The sequence below is a fragment of the Conger conger genome, chromosome 16 (assembly GCF_963514075.1).
Source record: "Conger conger chromosome 16, fConCon1.1, whole genome shotgun sequence".
NCBI classification, from domain to species: domain Eukaryota; kingdom Metazoa; phylum Chordata; class Actinopteri; order Anguilliformes; family Congridae; genus Conger; species Conger conger.
In genome coordinates, this window is record NC_083775.1 from 39,180,497 (window position 1) to 39,203,429 (window position 22,933).

Below are 22,933 nucleotides of genomic sequence, written 5' to 3' on the forward strand. Positions count from 1 at the left end.
CATTGGGTGCTGTGATGGTGGTGGCGGAGAGCGCCGTCTAACACGTTGGTCCAAACCTCCCACAGGTACTCAGTGAGGTGACAGCAAAGGCATAGCATATGATTTGCATCGTTTTCGTACTCATCAAACCATTCAGTGGCCCCTCCGGCCCTGTTGTCATCCTGGAAGAGACCACACCCATTAGGACAGAAAGGTTTCATCATGGGATAAAGCTGATCACTCAGAATAACTATTCAGAATAAGTATTGATTTGCAGTGACCCGAATCATGGCAGGAAGAAGGCCACAGACAGGGCCGCCGGGGTTAAGTACTTAGGCCTGTACCATTGTCCTGGTGTGTGCCACACACACACTCACTCACTGGTCGAGGGGTGGCCTGTAGCGTAGTGGTTAGGGTAAATGACTGGGACACGCAAGGGCGGTGGTTCTAATCCCGGTGTAGCCACAGTAAGATCCACACAGCCGTTGGGCCCTTGAGCAAGGCCCTTAACCCTGCACTGCTCCAGGGGAGGATTGTCTCCTGCTGTCGAGGACCCGGCCCTAGGCCCCCCTGATGAGAGATTGACGGGGGATGGGTTCAGAAGGAATGCATTGTTAACCCCTCGCACACGCCATCGAGGTGGTAGTAAGAACGCCCGCAAGAAGAAAAATATGTGGTACAAGATAAATGTACAACCGTACTGCTTAGTCTAATCAACTGTACGTCGCTCTGGATAAGAGCGTCTGCCAAATGCCATTAATGTAATGTAATGAATAATGGGGAAGGATAACTCTCAAATGTGCATTTGTCTTTGTAATGAGGGGTTTATGCACTGCAACCCTACCCTTTCTACATAGTTGTTGTTGGATTGTTCTTGCATTGACGTTCTCAGTGACCGGAGGAAGAGCTGCTCCTCTTTTTTTCTTACATATCGCACAAGCATCACAGCCATCAAATGTGCACGTTCAACTACAACTTCCCACCGTATTTACTGCTGTCTCTCCCATAGATCTAAAATCACTCAGCACTTTATTAGGAACACTATACTAATACTGGCTCGGGCTTCCCTTTGCTCTCAAAACAGCCTCAATTCCGTGTGCCATGGATTCCATAAGATGTTGAAAACATTCCAAGAACATCGAACTCATTGTCAGGTTCATGAAACCAGTTTCAGATGACTTTTACTTTGTGACATGGGGCATTATCAAGCTGGAAGTAGCCATTCGAAGATGGGTACATTGCGGCCATGAAGGGATGCACATGGTCAGCAACAATACTCGAATAGGCTGTGGCATTCAAGTCATGATTGATTGGTATTAATGGGTCCAAAGTGTGCCAAGAAAACATTCCCCACACCATTACACCCCCGCCACCAGCCTGGACTATTGGGTCCATGGATTCATGCTGTTGGCTCCAAATTGTGACCATATCATTTGTATCATCGAGATTCTTCAGACCAGGCTACGTATTTGCAGTCTTCAGCTGTCCAGTTTTGGTGAGCCTGTGCCCACTGCAGCATCAGCTTTCTGTTCTTGGCTGACAGAAGTGGAACCTGACGTGGTCTTCTGCTGTTGTAGCCCATCCGCCTCAAGGTTTGCAGTGCTGTGCATTCTGAGATGCTTTTCTGCTCACCACAATTGTACAGAGTGGTTATCTGAGTTACCATACCCATTCCTCGTTGACCTCTCTCATCAACAAGGCGTTTTCGTCTGAAGAACTGCCGCTCACTGGATTTTATTTTGTTTTCCGCACCATTTTGAGGAAACTCTAGAGCAGCACTACTCAACTCATCCTGTGGGCCGCAGTGTCTGCAGGTATTCGCTCCGACCGTGCGCTGCACCACCTGATTCCAGTAATTAGCTCATTATCTGAAGCCAAGCAGGTAAAATAATGAGTGAAATCTGGTGGTGTAGCGCACGGTCGGAGCGAATACCTGCAGACACTGCAGCTCGCAGGGTGAGGAGTGGAGTAGCACTGCTTTAGGGATACTCAAGAGATACTCAAACCAGCCCGTCTGGCACCAACAATCATGCCACAGTCAAAATCACTGAGATCACATTTTTCCCCCATGTTGATCCCCTTGCCATCTTGATCCAAAATCGAGGTCAACTGGGCCTACTCAGCTTTTTTATACATGCCACAGAGCATGATAGAATGCCAACTGCATAACTGTGTCATGCAGTACACCTGTATGGAACCATCTGCATTTGTTATGTTTCTCAACTTGTTTATTTGAGTTCTTCCATTAATTTGTCACCCGTCTGTATATTGCTCAAATAAGGGAACACTATGAGATAAGCATTCTAAATCCTGTCCTACCACAGGTGTTGAGCCACTCCCTTCCCGCTCTTTCTATATCTCTCTGTCTCTCTCTCTGCACCCCCCTCTTTCCCTCCCTCTCTCCCTGCATACCCGATATGAGGGTGAAAGTCACACTGTAGATGCCAGCCTCTCTTTTGCCCTCCCTCTCTGCTCTCTCTCTCTCTCGCTCCCTCACTCCCTCGGAGAAGGCGATGTCCACTTGGAACTTGACAGGCTTTTGGAAGACAGAAGGGCCTCCAGAGGATTTGTACTCTGCTCTGAAACTGGTCTGGGAGAGGACACTGTGACAGAGGGAGGGGATCTGGAACAGAGGGAGAGGGAGGTTAAAACAACACACAACAGGGGGACGCTCTAGCGCCACTCCTCCGCAGTGCTGAAACATGGAAACATGCTCGCAGCTAAGGCCGCTCGTAAAGAGCGCGGGGCGGACAGAGCGGCAGACGAGGGCCCTCAGGGGGACATGACGCGGATTGGGACAGAAATCTCAATCTCGGCCGCGGACAGGAAGCAGCGAGAGAGGGGTCTGAGGTGCCGCTGGCAGGAACAAACAGGGGGGAGGACCGAGGGGGGGGGATGGTGACGATGGAGGAGTGGAGAGAGAGAGAAAGAGAGGGAGGCTCACGGAGAGGAAGGCGTGGACGATGTCAGCCTTGATGGAGCTGAGAGGTTTGTCTCGGATCACCACGAAGACCTGCTCCTCCCTCTCCAGGTTGATGAAGTTCCCGAACCAGGACCTCTTTGCCAGTCTGTGGGTAGATGGGTACAGGTACGAGTACAGCACCCCACGCCCCCTCCATCCAGCCACTGGTGCCAGCTGTTGGGCTACTACAGCAAACCTCAACTACAGTAGTCTGCTAGGACTGTTCACCGCTAGAGCACTGACCTGCAGAACGCTTCACCACTGATCTACAGAAAGCTTCACCACTGATCCACGAAAAGCTTCAGCACTGATCTACAGAAAGCTTCACGACTGATCTACAGAAAGCTTCACCACTGATCTACAGAAAGCTTCAACACTGATCTACAGAAAGCTTCACCACTGATCTACAGAAAGCTTCACCACTGATCTACAGAAAACTTCACCACTGATCTACAGAAAGCTTCACCACTGATCTACAGAAAGCTTCAGCACTGATCTACAGAAAGCTTCACCACTGATCTACAGAACGCTTCAGCACTGATCTACAGAAAGCTTCACCAATGATCTACAGAACGCTTCAGCACTGATCTACAGAAAGCTTCACCACTGATCTACAGAAAGCTTCACCAATGATCTACAGAAAACTTCAGCACTGATCTACAGAAAGCTTCACCACTGATCTACAGAACGCTTCAGCACTGATCTACAGAAAGCTTCACCAATGATCTACAGAACGCTTCAGCACTGATCTACAGAAAGCTTCACCACTGATCTACAGAAAGCTTCACCAATGATCTACAGAAAACTTCAGCACTGATCTACAGAAAGCTTCACCACTGATCTACAGAACGCTAGAGCACTGATCTATGGGAAGCTACAGTATTACTATGCTGTTATTACTATTATCATTATTATGTTACTCACTCTGGACTGGACTCTGGTGTTAGGCTGGACATGTCTTCTGAGGTTGGGACTGAAAGAGAGGGAGGGAGGGAGGGAGAGAGAGGATGAAAGGAGGAAGAGAAGGAGAAGAAGAAGGTGGGTTTATCAGGCTTTGAAAAGCTTGCTCCAGTCTCCCCGCTTCAGCTCAATACGCCCACACACAAGCAAGCACAGGGACCAATGACTTCATTCAATACATAAAATGGCACAGGGACCAATCACTTCATTCAATACATAAAATGGCACAGGGACCAATGACTTCATTCAATACATAAAATGGCACAGGGACCAATGACTTCATTCAATACATAAAATGGCACAGGGACCAATGACTTCATTCAATACATAAAATGGCACAGGGACCAATCACTTCATTCAATACATAAAATGGCAACTGAACAGGAGCCTGATACACAGGTCACCGAGAGCAGCATACACTTTGTCAAAACTGGTTCTAAAACAAACTCATTTTCATACATTAAACTATTTTTCCTAATTTCCTTAAATGTAAATATTTCTATGTAAACGATGTGAATAATAGCTGTCGGTTCTGTTTGGAAGTACTGAAGACTGAAATAAATGAATGGAGCAAATGGAAGTGACAGCACCAGGGGATTTGGATTTGGATTGAGAGTCCACCATCCTATGGGCCGTACACATTTTCAATGCAGGTGGCCTTCTTGGAAAAACACTGCACCTGTCCCTCTTAGTGTCAGACGTGTAACTTAGACAGCAATCTTCACTGTTGCTATCCAGAAACCAGTGGATAACAGTGCTGACTAGCAACAGACCAATCAGGTGCACTGAAGGTCAACTATAGACATTTGAAATGGAGATTTCAGGATCATTTTCAGACTGGTTTTTATATTTTAGAGAACAAGTGGTGATGGTGAAAATGAGGCCTGTCCCAGATGTGTTCTGAGGGCAGAAGTCAGGCACCCAATCAAAAAGGAGAAGGTGGAGTCAGTAGTCAACATGCGAGGACAACAGCCTTACCAGCTTACCATTTCTCTTTCTCTCATTTAAAAATATAAATATATATATATATACAGTATCATATTATCATATCAGCATCTAGGGGGTTTGGGGAAAGGCAATCTTCATTTCTCTTGTTCTGTAATTTTGTTAATCACTTTTAATTTCAGTGATATCTTTTGTCCGATAAAGGAAAAAATGGGTCGTTGACCAAACATAATATAGGAGATCAGGCTCACCGTTCCTATCTCTTATGTAAAATCCAGCTTGACCAACTTGAAATTACCAGCTAACAGCCGTTTCAAATCCTAGCTTCAGCTCGTCAAACCATGTTGAGTATGGAGCTGGTCTGAACTGGCCAACCATCTACCAGCTGTTTAAAAACCTAGCTTGATCTGGTCAAACCATGTTGAGTACAGAGCTGGTCTGAACTTGTCAACCAGCTGCCAGGTGTGTTAGATCCAAAAACCTAGCTTGAGCTGTTTTTTCAGCAGGGATCCCACCTCCTCACGTTCGTGATTGGGCACCTGCTAGGACCAATCACAACTACTCCTGCCCTCAGAACACATTGCAATAACTGAGCCCCTGCTGGTCCCACGCAGAGGCCCCTGGATCCCCCCTGGATCCCCCTGGATCCCCCTGGATCCCCCCTGGATCCCCCTGGATCCCCCTGGATCCCCCCTCACCCTGCAGCTTGCGGCGGTGGAAGCGCGGGGACCCCAGCAGGTTGTTCTTGAAGGAGTTGAGGCGTGTCCTCCAGTGGGCGGAGCTGCTGCCCGCCAGGCCGCCGCCCCCGGGGCTGGAGGGCGGGGTGAGGGAGAGGGACCCACCCCCGACTCCGCCCCCCTCTGCCCGTGAAGAGGAGGAGGAGGAGGAGGAAGAGGGAGGGGTGGGGGGAGGCTGGGGGTGGTGCGGGTGGTGGACGGGCGTGCCCAGGGGCGTGGGCAGCGGGGAGCCCTGGGGGGTAACCTGTGACAGAGTATTAGGATGCCCAGAGTTAGGATAGATGCTTTTGGTGACCGACTTGAGCACGGAAGGAGCGGGGAAGAAAAAGAAGCGAGGGATGGGGGAGAGGAGCGGGCTGGGGGACGGGGAGCGGGGGGTCTGCAGCGGGAGCGACTTCATGGACTGGAGGTGGGGGCGGTCGGAGGGGGCTTTTGAAGGCAGAGTTTGGGTTTTTTGGTCAGGCACGCGTTGGGCGGCCCGGGGAGCGGTGGCGCTTCCTGGTTTGGGGTCCTTAGACTGGGTGGTGGTGGCAGAAGTGACTTCTGATTGGCTGAAAGTGAAAACTGGACTCTGGTGGGATAAGGGAGAGGGACAGAGAGATGGAAAAGGAAGAGAGGAGAAATGGAAAAATGGACAGAGGAATGGATATGAGAGTTATGAATTCTGACTATCATTAGAATATTAAGATTATACAAAATATAAGGAAGCCACCAGGTAAAAACGCAGGTGCTTATGTAATTCTCTCTGAAACAATAAAATAAGTATGTAAATATAAAGAAATGTATAGCTTGCTTAGAAATAATCAATCATGAAGCAGTTTGTCTTGACGAACAAGGATTGTATCTTTTCCAAGAGAAAGAGGAACACCCAAAGTTATGTAAAAGCCTATCACCTTGAACCAATTTCCATGTAATATCAATAGCTCTGCTGTCATTTCTTAAGCATTTGTACTAAGCCTGATTCTAATGTTTTATCTATAATGCAGACACAGATACCTGTGACACAGGGAAGGTCTATGGCGTGTGTAATGGCTCAGAATGGGACAGTATGGGGGGTAATGAACATTCGGAAAGAGTCACGTACACATTCCTGTACATTTCTGATACCGCACAGAAACATCCCTGGGTGAAAATCCAATTCCGTTAGAATACTTTCATGCTGCAGTTGACTTCTCAAACAACTCTAATAAAGATCTGCCACATATTTAATTCTTTACCTTTACACAATCTAAAATGTAATGGTTTTTTCACAAATATGTGTTTGTGGTGTGGTGGCACTTCATTCTGCCATATGTACATATTTGGCTCTATAATTGATCACAATGTCTTTCAATTGTATCAATATTTATTTATACACTCACTGAGCACTTCATTAGGAGCACCTGTACACCAACTTATTCATGCGATCATCTAATCAGCCAATTGTGTGGCAGCAGTGCATGTTCACATCAGCCATCAGAATGGAGAAAAAATGTGATCTCAGTCATTTCGACCGAGGCATGATTGTTGGTGCAAGACGGGCTGGTTTGAGTATTTCTGAAACTGCTGATCTCCTGGAATTTTCATGCACAACGGTCTCTAGAGTTTGCAGAGAATGGTGCGAAAAACTAAAAATATCCAGTGAACAGCAGTTCTACAGGCAAACGCATTGTTAATGAGAGAAAGGAAAGGGCCTGACTGGTCGAAGCTGACAGGAAGGTGACAGCAACACAAATAACCAGGCATTACAACAGAGGTATGCAGAAAACAAATATGTCTAATAAATACCTAATAAAGTGCTCACTGAGTGAATTGGTTTATATGGAGCCATTTTGATTTCCAACAAGTAAAGCTGATGGCCAACAGAAACTTACCCTGGGACTGCTTAGAGGACTGGAGGAAAGGCCAGTGGAAGCCCCGCTGACAGAGCGAGATCTGGAGAGGAACACAGGGCCAACTCATAGTCAGCCAACACAGGCATTGTGGTGTGCACTTACAGCAGGACCTGCCACCCTCTCTCAGTCGTCCCATAGTCACAATGTCAGGGCAAGGAATGCATTTCATTATCACCATCCAGTTGTCTCAGCGGATTCATTAGCCTAGCCTGGTTAGCCTGTTTCCCATTCAGTCTCACATGCGAACAGGCGAGCAGTACAGCAGTGACAAGCGCTCAGAGAAACGAGGGCGTATCCCCCGCTGCAGTCAGCGCCAGGCATGAGCTGTCACGCCACGCCAGCGGCCTGAACGCACAGCCCGTTACCACGGCAGCAAGCCCCCAAGGGATCATGGGAATGTTACGTGACCTGCAGCTGACTAATGAAGCTCCTCCCCACTATTTCAATTGCTTTTGCATAATCATATTCCCACGACGATAAGCACAACGCCGTAGCCGTTGGGATAGGAAAATATGTAATCACCCGCATTTCATTATAACATTAGGTTTTCCAGGTATATGCACACGTTAATGTAAGATAAAGGTACAATTGGTAACTCCTAACTGTCAAGAGAGGAATTTCAGCAACAAACCACAACAATGTTTACCCCTCCACCTTCTCTGTGAACACGCTAACGTTGAAACCCATTTTCAACCAATTATGTATATGTCAACTGTATATGTTGAAACCCGACTTTAAGGGCTATAAACACAGGCAGATGGTAAGTCAACATGTCAGTGGGCCTTTTGCAATGATAGGAAGGGATTTACAATGGTCTTGTAACAATACAAAAATCTTACCTATTGTACCTGTAAATCTCACAGCACACGTATGTTTCTGCCCCAACACTCAAACCCATGTGCTTCTCGCATGTAAATTGGGCGTTGGCCTTGTATGTAAATGGGGTGTTGGTCTTGTATGTAAATAAGGTGTTGGCCTTGTATGTAAATGAGGTGTTGGCCTTGTATGTAAATGAGGTGTTGGCCTTGTATGTAAATGAGGTGTCGGTCTTGTATGTAAATGAGGTGTTGGTCTTGTATGTAAACGAGGTGTTGGTCTTGTATGTAAACGAGGTGTTGGTCTTGTATGTAAATTGGGCGTTGGTCTTTTAATCCAAACCACACTGCAGCTCTGCTTCCACCACACTGTAGCTCTGCTTCCACCACACTGCAGCTCTGCTTCGTATCAGTTCTTAAGTCCGGCTCACACACTTAAGAGTGGGAGGAAGACCATTCACAAGCAGCTCAACCCCAGCCCCCCTCTCAGGATAGGCGCTCCCTCTCTCTCTGTCCCTCTCTCTCTCCCTCCCTGTCTCTGTGCTCCCACATTTTACATTCACATTTCAGTAGACGCTCTAAATCCAAATCCCACTAACACAAGCGCAGAAGTGAAAAGTGAAAAGCGTCGGATCCACGAGCAGTAAAGCGCGCAGGTGGGCAGCCTGGCGAGTGCGTCCGTACCTCTGGCTGTGTGCAGCGGAGTCCAGGGCGCGGCGCGGGGGCGTGGGGGAGCCCTGATCCGTCACGCTCAGCACCTCCAGACTCTTCCTCTCCGGCCGGCAGCGGCCGTGCCGGGTCAGCATCGGGGAGTCCACGCGCTTCCGCGGGGGGTCGGCTGGGGGGGGCATCATAGGGAGGGGGGGGCGCTTTACAGTCACTTCTGTAGGATGAGGACTTTGTACAGGGGAATGAAAAGCAGCCCTGTATTCTGGGGGTTATACAGGGGAGCGGGGCTGGGGAATGCTCACCTATGTCATTCCTGGGGGGCAGATCTTCATCTTCACAGCTAGGGTACCTTTCCTTCCGGTCCAGCAGAAGATAGTAGATCATCTTCTCCTGGTTTTCTCTGAGAGGGAAATACAGAGATGCAGTGCTCTCTGTATGCCTGTAGGGGGCTGTACTCTCTGTGTGCCTATAGGGGGCAGTACTCTCTGTGTGCCTATAGGGGGCAGTACTCTCTGTGTGCCTGTAGGGGGCAGTACTCTCTGTGTGCCTGTAGAAGGTGCAGTACTCTCTGTGTGCCTATAGGGGGCAGTACTCTCTGTGTGCCTGTAGGGGGCAGTACTCTCTGTGTGGCTGTAGGGGGCAGTACTCTCTGTGTGCCTGTAGAAGGTGCAGTACCCTCCCCATACCTGCAGGGGGCAGTACTCTCTGTGTGCCTGTAGGGGGCAGTACTCTCTGTGTGCCTGCAGAAGGTGCAGTACCCTCCCCATACCTGCAGGGGGCAGTGCCTGTAGGGGGCAGTACTCTCTGTGTGTCTGTAGAAGGTGCAGTACTCTCTGTGTGCCTGTAGGGGGCAGTACTCTCTGTGTGCCTGTAGGGGGCAGTACTCTCTGTGTGCCTATAGAAGGTGCAGTACTCTCTGTGTGCCTGTAGAAGGTGTAGTACACTCTGTGTGCCTGTAGGGGGCAGTACTCTCTGTGTGCCTGTAGGGGGCAGTACTCTCTGTGTGCCTATAGAAGGTGCAGTACTCTCTGTGTGCCTGTAGAAGGTGTAGTACTCTCTGTGTGCCTGTAGGGGGAAGTACTCTCTGTGTGCCTGTAGAAAGTGCAGTACCTCCCCAGGCCTGCAGGGGGCACTCACTCGTCACACTGCAGGTCCCGGGTGAGCTTCACGCGGTCTCTGAAGCAGCCGAGCGAGTGCATGCTCTCCAGCACGTCGGGGTCCAGCTCCGTCAGGGACAGGATCCGCTTCAGACACACCCTGCGGGGCGGGGGCTGCTCGGGGCATGGCTCGTTCCTGCCCCCCCTGAGAGACGGGGGGTGGGAGGGAAGGAAGGAGGGATGGAGGGAGGTTACGAGGGAAGGGAGAGTACGCCAGTTCACGGAGCTCAACTGACATGATGACATTTCAGATTATGGGTATGGGAGATACTTACAGGTACCAGGAGTGTTTCTGTATTGCTTCTAGCTGTAGATAGGAGAGAGGAGTGCAGTTAGTACAGCTTACAAACAAGGTTATCCACAATTTCAATACTTTTGGTACAAAATTACGAATATGCAAATAATGTGATTTTCATGAGCAACAGCAGACTTCTGACTATTTGGAGGGTAGATCAGTCTAATACATCCTGCTGATAGAGGATGAGGTGGTTCCTCCTCTTCTATAAAACCTGTGTGTGTACTGCTCGTGAAGCATGATGATCACTTCTTGAGGAAGGGAGGAAGGAAGTAAGGAAGGAAGGGAGGAAGGATGAGAGGAAGTAAGTAAGGGAGGAAGGAAGGCTGAGAAATCGGGAAATATAATCAGATACATCAGCCAAATCTTAAGCTCAACTGCTTGGAACATCATTAAGTGGAGTTGAATATGAAACACGTATGGGGCAGGGGGCAGGAGGGCAGGGAGGCAGGGGGCAGGAAGGCAGGGGGCAGGAAGGCAGGAGGCAGGGGGCAGGGGGCAGGGGGTATCCCACTCAGCCAATTAATTTGGTGAGGCTCGCAAAAGAAACAACAAACAATAACGACAAGTTCCAGTTCCAGCTGCAAACATCATCTTAGGCGATAGAATTCTAATGTACGTATTGGTATTCATCCCATATGTGGATAAGTAAAAAGCTGTGTCTACGCGTGTAAATGTGTAGATGTGTAATTAGAGTGTGAGTGTTGATGTGTAATTCGAGTGTGAGTGTAGATGTGTAATTAGAGTGTGAGTGTGTAAGTGTAGATGTGTAATTAGAGTGTGAGTGTGTAAGTGTAGATGTGTAATTAGAGTATGAGTGTGTGAGTGGAGATGTGTAATTAGAGTGTGAGTGGAGATGTGTAATTAGAGTGTGAGTGTAGATGTGTAATTAGAGTGTGAGTATGTGAGTGTAGATGTGTAATTAGAGTGTGAGTGTGTGAGTGTAGATGTGTAATTAGAGTGTGAGTGTGTGAGTGGAGATGTGTAATTAGAGTGTGAGTGTGTGAGTGTAGCTGTGTAATTAGAGTGTGAGTGTGTAAGTGTAGATGTGTAATTAGTGTGTGAGTGTAGATGTGTAATTAGAGTGTGAGTGTGTGAGTGTAGATGTGTAATTAGAGTGTGAGTGTGTGAGTGTAGCTGTGTAATTAGAGTTTGAGTGTGTAAGTGTAGATGTGTAATTAGAGTGTGAGTGTGTGAGTGTAGATGTGTAATTAGAGTGTGAGTGTGTGAGTGTAGATGTGTAATTAGAGTATGAGTGTGTGTGGAGATGTGTAATTAGAGTGTGAGTGTGTGAGTGTAGATGTGTAATTAGAGTGTGAGTGTGTGAGTGTAGATGTGTAATTAGAGTGTGAGTGTGTGAGTGTGGATGTGTAATTAGAGTGTGAGTGTGTGAGTGTAGATGTGTAATTAGAGTGTGAGTGTGTGAGTGTAGATGTGTAATTAGAGTATGAGTGTGTGAGTGTAGATGTGTAATTAGAGTGTGAGTGTAGATGTGTAATTAGAGTGTGAGTGTGTAAGTGTAGATGTGTAATTAGAGTGTGAGTGTGTGAGTGTAGCTGTGTAATTAGAGTGTGAGTGTGTAAGTGTAGATGTGTAATTAGAGCGTGAGTGTGTGAGTGTAGATGTGTAATTAGAGTGTGAGTGTGTAAGTGTAGATGTGTAATTAGAGTGTGAGTGTGTGAGTGTGGATGTGTAATTAGAGTGTGAGTGTAGATGTATAATTAGAGTGTGAGTGGAGATGTGTAATTAGAGTGTGAGTGGAGATGTGTAATTAGAGTGTGAGTGTAGATGTGTAATTAGAGTGTGAGTGTGTGAGTGTAGATGTGTAATTAGAGTGTGAGTGTGAGTGTGTAGATGTGTAATTAGAGTGTGAGTGTGTGAGTGTAGATGTGTAATTAGAGTGTGAGTGTGAGTGTAGATGTGTAATTAGAGTGTGAGTGTGTGAGTGTAGATGTGTAATTAGAGTGTGAGTGTGTGAGTGTAGATGTGTAATTAGAGTGTGAGTGTGTGAGTGTAGATGTGTAATTAGAGTGTGTGAGTGTAGATGTGTAATTAGAGTGTGAGTGTAGATGTGTAATTAGAGTGTGAGTGTAGATGAGTAATTAGAGTGTGAGTGTGTGAGTGTAGATGTGTAATTAGAGTGTGAGTGTGAGTGGAGATGTGTAATTAGAGTGTGAGTGTGTGAGTGTAGATGTGTAATTAGAGTGTGAGTGTGTGAGTGTAGATGTGTAATTAGAGTGTGAGTGTAGATGTGTAATTAGAGTGTGAGTGTGTGAGTGTAGATGTGTAATTAGAGTGTGAGTGTGTGAGTGTTGATGTGTAATTAGAGTGTGAGTGTGTGAGTGTAGATGTGTAATTAGAGTGTGAGTGTGAGTGTAGATGTGTAATTAGAGTGTGAGTGTGTGAGTGTAGATGTGTAATTAGAGTGTGAGTGTGTGAGTGTAGATGTGTAATTAGAGTGTGAGTGTGTGAGTGTAGATGTGTAATTAGAGTGTGAGTGTGTGAGTGTAGATGTGTAATTAGAGTGTGAGTGTAGATGTGTAATTAGAGTGTGAGTGTGTGAGTGTAGATGTGTAATTAGAGTGTGAGTGTGTGAGTGTAGATGTGTAATTAGAGTGTGAGTGTAGATGTGTAATGAGAGTGTGAGTGTAGATGTGTAATGAGAGTGTGAATGTAGATGTGTAATTAGAGTGTGAGTGTGTGAGTGTAGATGTGTAATTAGAGTGTGAGTGTGTGAGTGTAGATGTGTAATGAGAGTGTGAGTGTGTGAGTGTAGATGTGTAATTAGAGTGTGAGTGTAGATGTGTAATTAGAGTGTGAGTGTGTGAGTGTAGATGTGTAATTAGAGTGTGAGTGTAGATGTGTAATTAGAGTGTGAGTGTGTGAGTGTAGATGTGTAATTAGAGTGTGAGTGTGTGAGTGTAGATGTGTAATTAGAGTGTGAGTGTGTGAGTGTAGATGTGTAATTAGAGTGTGAGTGTGTGAGTGTAGATGTGTAATTAGAGTGTGAGTGTAGATGTGTAATTAGAGTGTGAGTGTGTGAGTGTGGATGTGTAATTAGAGTGTGAGTGTAGATGTGTAATTAGAGTGTGAGTGTGAGTGTAGATGTGTAATTAGAGTGTGAGTGTGTGAGTGTAGATGTGTAATTAGAGTGTGAGTGTAGATGTGTAATTAGAGTGTGAGTGTGTGTGTGGATGTGTAATTAGAGTGTGAGTGTAGATGTGTAATTAGAGTGTGAGTGTGTGAGTGTAGATGTGTAATTAGAGTGTGAGTGTGTGAGTGTAGATGTGTAATTAGAGTGTGAGTGTAGATGTGTAATTAGAGTGTGAGAGTGTGAGTGTAGATGTGTAATTAGAGTGTGAGTGTAGATGTGTAATTAGAGTGTGAGTGTAGATGTGTAATTAGAGTGTGAGTGTGTGAGTGTAGATGTGTAATTAGAGTGTGAGTGTGTGAGTGTAGATGTGTAATTAGAGTGTGAGTGTAGATGTGTAATTAGAGTGTGAGTGTGTGAGTGTAGATGTGTAATTAGAGTGTGAGTGTGTGAGTGTAGATGTGTAATTAGAGTGTGAGTGTAGATGTGTAATTAGAGTGTGAGAGTGTGAGTGTAGATGTGTAATTAGAGTGTGAGTGTAGATGTGTAATTAGAGTGTGAGTGGAGATGTGTAATTAGAGTGTGAGTGTAGATGTGTAATTAGAGTGTGAGTGTGTGAGTGTAGATGTGTAATTAGAGTGTGAGTGTAGATGTGTAATTAGAGTGTGAGTGTGTGAGTGTAGATGTGTAATTAGAGTGTGAGTGTGTGAGTGTAGATGTGTAATTAGAGTGTGAGTGTGTGACTGTAGGTGTGTAATTAGAGTGTGAGTGTGTGAGTGTAGATGTGTAATTAGAGTATGAGTGTGTGAGTGGAGATGTGTAATTAGAGTGTGACTGTAGATGTGTAATTAGAGTGTGAGTGTGTGAGTGTAGATGTGTAATTAGAGTGTGAGTGTAGATGTGTAATTAGAGTGTGAGTGTGTGAGTGTAGATGTGTAATTAGAGTATGAGTGTAGATGTGTAATTAGAGTATGAGTGTGTAAACGATGGTGCAGGAGGACAGTGGCAGGGCGTCAGGAGGGGCGTTTACGTACCGTGAGCCGCTTGTCGGGGTTGACCTCGATCATGCCCTTCAGGAGGGCCTGGCAGTCGGGGGGGATGAAGTGAGGCATGTGGAACACTCCACTCTTCACCTTCTCCAGAAGCTGCCGCAGGTTATCATGGTCAAAGGGCAGCGCCCCCTACAGGCCAGACGCAGAACAGACCAAGCCGTTCAGTCACTCACACACACACACATGCGCATACACACACACACACACACACATGTGCATGCACACACACACATACACACAATCAAATACTCACACACTCAAACACACACATGCACACACACACACACACACACAATCAAATACACACATGCACATACACACACACTCAAACACACACATGCACACACACACACACACACACACACAAACACACACTCAAATACACACACACACACAATCAAATACACACATGCACATGCACATATACACACACACACTCAAACACACATACACACACACACACAGAAATACACACACACACAGATACACACAATCAAATACTCACCCACACACTCAAATACACACGCACGCACACATACATGCACATGTACACACACACAATCAAATACACACATGCACACACACACACTCAAACACACACATGTACACACACACACACACACACACTCAAATACACACATGCACATACACTCAAGTACAAACAGGCACATGCACACACACACACACACACACATACACACACAATCAAATACTCACCCACACACTCAAATACACACACACATGTGCAAGCACATACACGCAGAGCGATTTAGTTAGCACACACTTAAATGCACATACACACACACTCAAATACCCAATGTTTGTACAGTGGTTTCTCCTATTATAGTAAGGACATAAGGATGCATAATGATGAGAAGGCTCTATACTCCATCTATGGCCAGCAGACATGGCATCCTGCTCCCTGCTCCTGCTGAATAGCTGAAGCTAACCAGGTGTGGGCTTGGTTAGTAATGGCTGAAGCTAACCAGGTGTGGGCTTGGTTAGTGCTTGGATGGAAGTCCTCCTGGGAAAACTTAGTTGCTGCTGGAAGTGCTACACATTGGTGGTGGTTGAGGAAAGTTTCCCCCTCATCACTGAAAAGCACTTTTGGTATGAGGAAAGCGCTACACAAATGCACATATCTAACTATCTATCTATCTATAAAGGCTTGTAATTTACCCACAGTGCACTGCACTATGGACGGGTCTCTGCCTCCACTATTTTAATGGGCAAAACAAATTGCTCACAAGATAATTCTGCTTTTAAAAACTAACATTTATTCCCTGCAATACAACTATACGTTAAACCTGTAACCTGGAGCAGTAAGTGTGTTCCTCCCTGTGGCCTAGAGTGGTTAGTGTGTTCTTCCCTGTAGCCTAGAGCAGTAAGTGTGTTCCTCCCTGTGGCCTAGAGTGGTTAGTGTGTTCTTCCCTGTAGCCTAGAGCAGTAAGTGTGTTCCTCCCTGTAATCTAGAGTGGTTAGTGTGAGCGGTTAGTGTGTTCCTCGCTGTAATCTAGAGCGGTTAGTGTGAGCGGTTAGTGTGTTCCTCCCTGTAACCTAGAGTGGTCAGTGTGTTCCTCCCTGTATCCTAGAGCTGTTACTGTGTTCCTCCCTGTATCCTAGAGCACCTAGTGTGTTCCTCGCTAAGTGGTTTGTGTTCCTCTACACCCCTGCACTAATTGTTCAGTTAACTAGCTGGGAGGAAAGAAAACCAGGGCTGGATTTGGATTTATCGGCCAGATTTGAGTAGTCTGCTCTAGTCCACACTACATGTAAATGTTCCTCAACAAATCAAAAGTACAAATATACTTAGGTCACCCCTTAATGTTTCATATTTTTCTAACACAAGCTATTTAAGATATTCAGATATTTAAAAAGAAATGGCAGGAAGAAGAGTTTCTTACCACCAGCAAGGCGAAGAGGATCACCCCGCAGCTCCACACATCCGCCCGCCGGCCGTCGTACTTCTCTCCCTGGGACACAAGGGGGCGCCGTTACCCACACTGCACACAGAGGAGGTGACCCAGCCCTGGGCATGTCCCACACAGCCTCCTAACTACAGTGTCCCACAATAATAGTGAACTAAACAGACAATACACATTTTGGGGACACAGTAACAAGGAGACTATTTCGGGCATGGTCACACTCTGTAAATACGGAAATACGTTTGTCATCTGGGGTCTTAAGTACAGTACATTTAGAGTGCATTTAGCCTTCTTTACAACTTTAGCATGCAGTGCACCCAATTTATATGCTCAGCAGCAGGCAAGTAAGCTGTTTTAGACACTGGTCTCCATGCTCTCAGTCAGGCCTGCCCAATCAGGCGTGTCAAAGAGGGTTTATACTCGGAACCTACAGAGTGGTAGATCTCCAGCAACAGGGTTGGGCAGCCCTGCTCTAGCTGTTGAATGAGGTGTGCTTCGTTAGGGTTGGAGTGAAAATCTACAGGATGGTAGATCTCCAGGAACAGGGTTGGGCAGCCCTGCTCTAGCAGTTGAATGAGGTGTGCTTTGTTAGGGTTGGAGTGAAAACCTACAGGGTGGTAGATCTCCAGGAACAGGGTTGGGCAGCCCTGGTCTCAGTGTTGAAAAACTCTGTATTTGATTCATAGCACATCCTAAGCCTCCTCCACGTACAGCCCGTCTGCTGAGACAAAGCATGGGGAAAACCCCTGCTGCACACATCATATACAAGACCTTACCCACCCTCCTGACAACGGTTCAATACCAACCTCCTCATCGAAAATGTACCCCGGCTCCGTAGATGAAATTATAATATCATAAACAGCATGAGTCTATACACACAAGATTAATATCAGATGTCAATATTCATATATTTGCTATAGATGATACTTACCCGGATAACCTCCGGACATGCATAGTGTGGAGATCTGAAACAGAGTAAATCAGTTAGTCACAAAATGGCCTTCTAATTTCCACAAGTGAATATTGGACAGAGCACTGGAACTTTATCATTTATTCAGGAGCACTCTACACCCAGCTGGCCCCTTACTAGCTTTGATTCACCTGGTCTGGTTTTCAAAATGTCTATGTGTAGCGGGCGTAGCTCGGTGAGTTGGCTAGTAAGCACAGCGAGGCGTGGTAAACCAAAGGCCTCATAGCAGGTTACCATGACAGCGCTCTTGTCGGCACAACCCTCAGTGTGACCCATGGCCCATTTCGCCTTTAGCAGACTGGTAGTGCATTTGTCTCCAGAGTACGTTGGCGAGCGAGAGGCCTGGGTTCAAATTTCAGCTTGGACCTCTGCAAAACGTACATGTGCATTTCTTCGAGAGAGAGAGAGAAATGCAGTGCATGGTTGGTGTGTTTCAACCACTGCTCAATCAACTAAGAGTTGAACAACTGTGGTGCTAAAGGATCCATATTAACAAATATGTCATTAATAAACACACATACACACACACACACACACACACACATACACACCCCCCCCCCACCCCCCCCACACACACACACACACACACACACACACACACACACAGAGTACTCACCCACAGCTGGTCTCCAGTAGAGAGTCTCCCACTTGCAGGGAGGCCATACCGAAGTCAGCGATCCGAATGTTGTTCTTCTCATCCAGCAGAAGATTCTCAGGCTTCAGGTCCCTGTGACTGAGGAGGACAAACAGCTCACATTATACACCCATCCTCCCCTCCTTTCTCATCACTCCATCCACCCATCCTGTCCTCTCATCACTCAATCCACCCATCCCCTCCTTCTCCCACCCCTCTACCCACCCATCCTCCCCTCCTTTCTCATCACTCCATCCACCCATCCTGTCCTCTCATCCCTCTACCCACCCATCCCCTCCTCCTTTCTCATCCCTCTACCCACCCATCCTCTCATCCTTTGTGTTCACTCTATATCTAGAGGCTGAATATGGGCCAGCAGAGGCTGAACTGTGTCTCCGGCAGTGCACAGCCTTGTGTCCCTCCAGCAGCACAGGTTAAAAACAGAAATAAAACGGTCTTGGATTGCGAGCTCTCACTCAGAGCCCACACGCACACTAACGTCGCCATGCTCCTCATTCAGATAACCATAACCCGAATAAGCCAGTAGCCCAGTTATGAGCAACTCTGGAAGAGATATTCCCAGAGTTGAATAGAATACTGAGCAATGTAAAATCTTCAGAATACACCTCCAACCCCAAAATACCAGTACTACCGTCAGTTGGTCTCGTATTTTCAGAGCAATGACTTTAAAATTATTTCTGAGACGTGAAAGGAAACAAACCACAAGACACAGCAATAGCAAGCCTCTTTCCAATATATATTTCACAAATATCCTGTGCAGGGCTTCTGTATGATACTGAATGACCATGAAAAGCCATCACATGTCACGGCTCATGTAAACACAACCAGGATAAGGCCTGTTATCCAGGATGCTGTGTGTCTGTAAACATAGTCAGCCTTATTGTACCTGTGACTCTGGCAAAGAGATATTTATTTTACTCTCGCGTCCTGACGAATACAGTTGTGTTCAAGAAAATAGCAGTACGAAATAGCAGTAACTTGATGAACCACTGTGATATTTCTGCATGGCAATACTTGTAGATGTAGTAGTGTAATAGAAAAACAACAGACCCAACTGTTGTGACATGCACGCTGATTGTTCTGAATAATTGACTCATTCATTGAAAGGGGTGTGTTCAAAATAATACCAGTGTGGAGTTTAATTAGAGAATTCATTCATTCTGCGAAAAAACTGGTGTCATTAATTGTCCTTTATTAAGGAAGGAGGGAAGCAAATGTTTCACATATTGTTATAAAATATATTTCCTTCTGAATTGCTAAGTAAAATGGGCCGTTCGAAACGTCATTTGATTAAAACGTTGATTGAAGAGGGGAAAACATATAAAGAAGTGCAGCAAATTATAGGATACTCAGCTAAAATTATCCCAAATGCTTTAAAATGGCAACAAAAACCTGAAACAAGCGGAAGAAAACAAGCAACTATTGTTAAAATGGATCGAAGAATAGTCAGATAGGCAAAGATTCAGCCATTCATCAGCTCCAGAAAGATCAAAGATGATTTACAACTACCTGTAAGTGCTTGGGTTCGTATACCAGGGATCATGGATCAGTTTGAATACATAAAAATACTTGAGAGATTATGTTGCCATATGCCGAAGAGGAAATGCCCCTGAAATGGGTGTCACAAGACAACGATCGCAAACACACGAGCGAACAAAATCTTGGTTCCAGACAAAAAGGATTGAGGTAATGGAGTGGCCAGCTCAATCCCCTGAACTCAACCCCATTGAAAACCTGTGGGGTGCCAAATGCAGTTTCTGAAGCAAAACCAAAAAAATTCACAGGAACTGTAGAATGTAGTTGGTTCATCCTGGGCTGAAATACCTGTTTCTAGGAGCCAGAAGTTGGTTGACTTGATGCAACGCAGATGCGCAGCAGTTATCAAAAACAATGGTTATGCAAGTAAATATTAGTTCAGTAATTTAAAGTGAAGTTAAATCTTGAAAAATGTCTTCAGTTTATACAGTTTGAAGAGAAAAATGTAAACACTGCCATTTTTAAGATTAATATTCCTTTCCTTTGCTTCCTGTAAAAGAATAATGCAGACTTGATAACATTTGCTAATGCTTTGATTCGGAATTGAATGTGTAATGTTTCCACTACATTTGAAATATTGAACATAAAAAAATATATACACGTTATTCACTTTTTTTAATGCACTGCTATTTATTTGAACAACTATATATTTCTAAACATATTCATAATTAGTGTCTGCATGACCTACATAACAAGCTTGTAAATGTCAGCCAAACATGAAATTAAGGAGGTGATATGACATCACACAGAGGGCCATTACATAACTACTCTGGCAGTTAGCAGTGGTCTGTGAATATGAGCAGTTTCAGGAGCATAGAAAACTGGACCGCACAGCCAGCAAATATGGGTTTGGTTAGAACATGGATGGCAGACCTCCCAGGAAAACTGTGTTGCTGCTGGAAGTGGTGTTGGTGGGCCAGCAATGGTAAATGTAGGCGGGTGGTCTTCCCTCTGGTCAAATAAACTCCAATGTCCCAGTGCAGTGATGGGGACACTTTCAGATGAGACCTTAAATCAAGGTTGTGACTCACTGTGGTCATTAAAGATCCCATGACACTAATCGCAAAGGGCGGTTTCCCCAGTGTATGTACATTACACACCTGGCTCTTTCAACCTGCCACCAAATCATCCCCTGATTCAATTGGCAAAACATTGTTCTCTCCCTCTCCCCCTCAGCTGGTGTGTGGTGAGCGTTCCGGCACAAAATGGCTGCCATATATCAGGTGGGTGCTACGCATTGGTGATGGCTGAGGCGAGCTTACCCCTTATCACATTATGGAATGCAAAAAAAAGCTCTGTATCCAACAAATGAATTAATCACATGAACAGTGAATGAGACAAAAACTGTAAATGTGTGAAGTAAAGCAGTACAACTTAAAGAGTTGTACTAAATAAATGAGTGCATTAAATGTAAAAGGCTCTGGTCTCAGAAACTCTATCAGCAGATACTGTGCACTTCAACTCTCTGTCCAGGGTCAGGGACAGTCACATTACCTAGCAACTTTCACAGAGATATTACAGCCAAAGGAGTCTTCCTCTATTAGCTACGATGACTGACATAATGAGGCAGGGAAGCCACACCACTAAGATAATGAACCACAAAATGCACATACACGCATATTCCAGAAGTTTCCAAAAGGCCTTGCTCAGTTCACCGGGTTTTACATATGTGACCGGGGTTGTGTTAGAGTGGGGGGGGGGGGGGGGGGGGGTGTCTCACCAGATGGAGTGACTGTGACAGAAGTCCAGTGCTGAGATAATCTGTCTGAAGAACTTCCTTGCTTCTTTTGGGGTCAGTCTTCCTTTCTTCACCAGGTAATCAAACAGCTCGCCGCCAGAAACGTGCTCTAAAACTAGGTATCTGGATCCAGGGAGGGAGGGAAATGGTGAGACAGAGAGAAAGAGAGAGAGGGAGAGAGAGAGAGGGAGAGGGGGAGAGAGAGAGACAGTGAGAGAAAGATAGATAGATAGAGAGAGATAGAGAGTGACATAGAGAGAGAGACAGACAGAGAGATAAAGAGGGAGACAGAGAGAGAGATAAAGAGGGAGACAGAGAGAGATAAAGAGAGAGAGAGAATGAGAGACGGAGGGGGGTAGGGAGAGGAAGAGAGCAAGAGATGATGAGAGAGAGAGAGGAGGAGGAGGAGGGAGTGAGAGCAAGATGTGAGAAACATTAACACATTAGATGACACATCTTGATGACAGACAGCTGTAAATACTATACAGAAACCTGCCTGAAACCTGCCCAAATGTACAAGCACCAAGGAAAGTAAAAGTACTCACACAAAGTAAGTAACTTCATTAATAACTTACACAAGCAATGTGTGTAGTATGTATTTTGTGTATTGTAATCTCATGCCAATAAAGTATTTAAATTGAACTGAGCAGAGAGAGAGAGAGATAGAGAGATCCACTTATAAAAAGCACTGTAGTCGAAATGCCTTTGTGTTTGTGGCAAATGTCATAAAGAGCTACACTCGGTGAGCACTTTATTAGGTATTTATCAGACTTATTTTTTAGACTTATTAAGTCTTCTGCTGCTGTAGCCTATCCACTTGAGAGGTTTGATGCATTATCTGTTCATACCACTGTTGTAATGTGTTGTTACTTGCATTACTGTCACATTCCTGTCAGCTTTGACCAGTCTGGCCCTTCTCCTCTGACGTCTCTCATTAACAAGGCGTTTCTGCCTGCAGAACTGCTGCTCACTGGATGTTTTTTGTTTTTCACACCATTCTCTGCAAACTCTAGAGCATGTTGCTCATTACAATCCCAGGAGATCAGCCGTTTCTGAGATACTCAAAGCACCCTGTCTGGCACCAACAATCATTCCATGTTCAAAGTCACAGAGATAACATTTCTTCCCCATTCTGACATTTGGTCTGAAAACAGCTGAGCATCTGCATGCTTTTATGCATTTAGTTGCTGCCACGTGATTAGCTGATTAAATATTTGCATTAACAAGCTGGCGTACAGGTCTACCTAATAAACTGGTCACTGAGCGTAAATATTAATATATAAGCAGCTGTTCTCCTGGGAGTGCAAGTTTTCTTTTGCTTTTTGGTTTTAGAAAGCAGCCATCCTTGCTGGTATTGTGTTTGCTACAGGTAACAGTCCTTGGTATAATATGTACCAGCTATAATTGATTGACCGTATTTTACCGAGTCACAACAATACACACACCCACAGCAGGCCACAAAACACAGGCAGAGACCGAGGGGGGGTGACTGAGCTGAACGCTGGCGGAAATGCCGGAGGCTGAGGGCCACGGGAGCACAAGAGCCGAGGCGGGTTTGTGGGAACGACGGCGG

General features: G+C 45.7%; 1 protein-coding gene across 1 annotated transcript in view; it reads right to left on the reverse strand.

Moving 5' to 3' along the window:
• Positions 1 to 22,933, reverse strand: part of brsk1b (BR serine/threonine kinase 1b) — a 36,563-nt gene that overhangs the window by 8,075 nt on the left and 5,555 nt on the right. Inside the window, exons 4-17 of the mRNA XM_061225182.1 lie at positions 21,343 to 21,483; positions 18,048 to 18,164; positions 17,393 to 17,426; positions 16,441 to 16,509; positions 14,519 to 14,665; positions 10,374 to 10,405; positions 10,079 to 10,243; positions 9,244 to 9,341; positions 8,957 to 9,110; positions 7,437 to 7,497; positions 5,545 to 6,154; positions 3,866 to 3,914; positions 2,924 to 3,047; positions 2,392 to 2,602 (exon numbers count right to left, since the gene is read on the reverse strand). Of these exons, the coding sequence (XP_061081166.1) occupies positions 2,392 to 2,602; positions 2,924 to 3,047; positions 3,866 to 3,914; positions 5,545 to 6,154; positions 7,437 to 7,497; positions 8,957 to 9,110; positions 9,244 to 9,341; positions 10,079 to 10,243; positions 10,374 to 10,405; positions 14,519 to 14,665; positions 16,441 to 16,509; positions 17,393 to 17,426; positions 18,048 to 18,164; positions 21,343 to 21,483 (2,012 nt within the window). The remainder of the gene's footprint in view (positions 1 to 2,391; positions 2,603 to 2,923; positions 3,048 to 3,865; positions 3,915 to 5,544; positions 6,155 to 7,436; positions 7,498 to 8,956; positions 9,111 to 9,243; positions 9,342 to 10,078; positions 10,244 to 10,373; positions 10,406 to 14,518; positions 14,666 to 16,440; positions 16,510 to 17,392; positions 17,427 to 18,047; positions 18,165 to 21,342; positions 21,484 to 22,933) is intronic.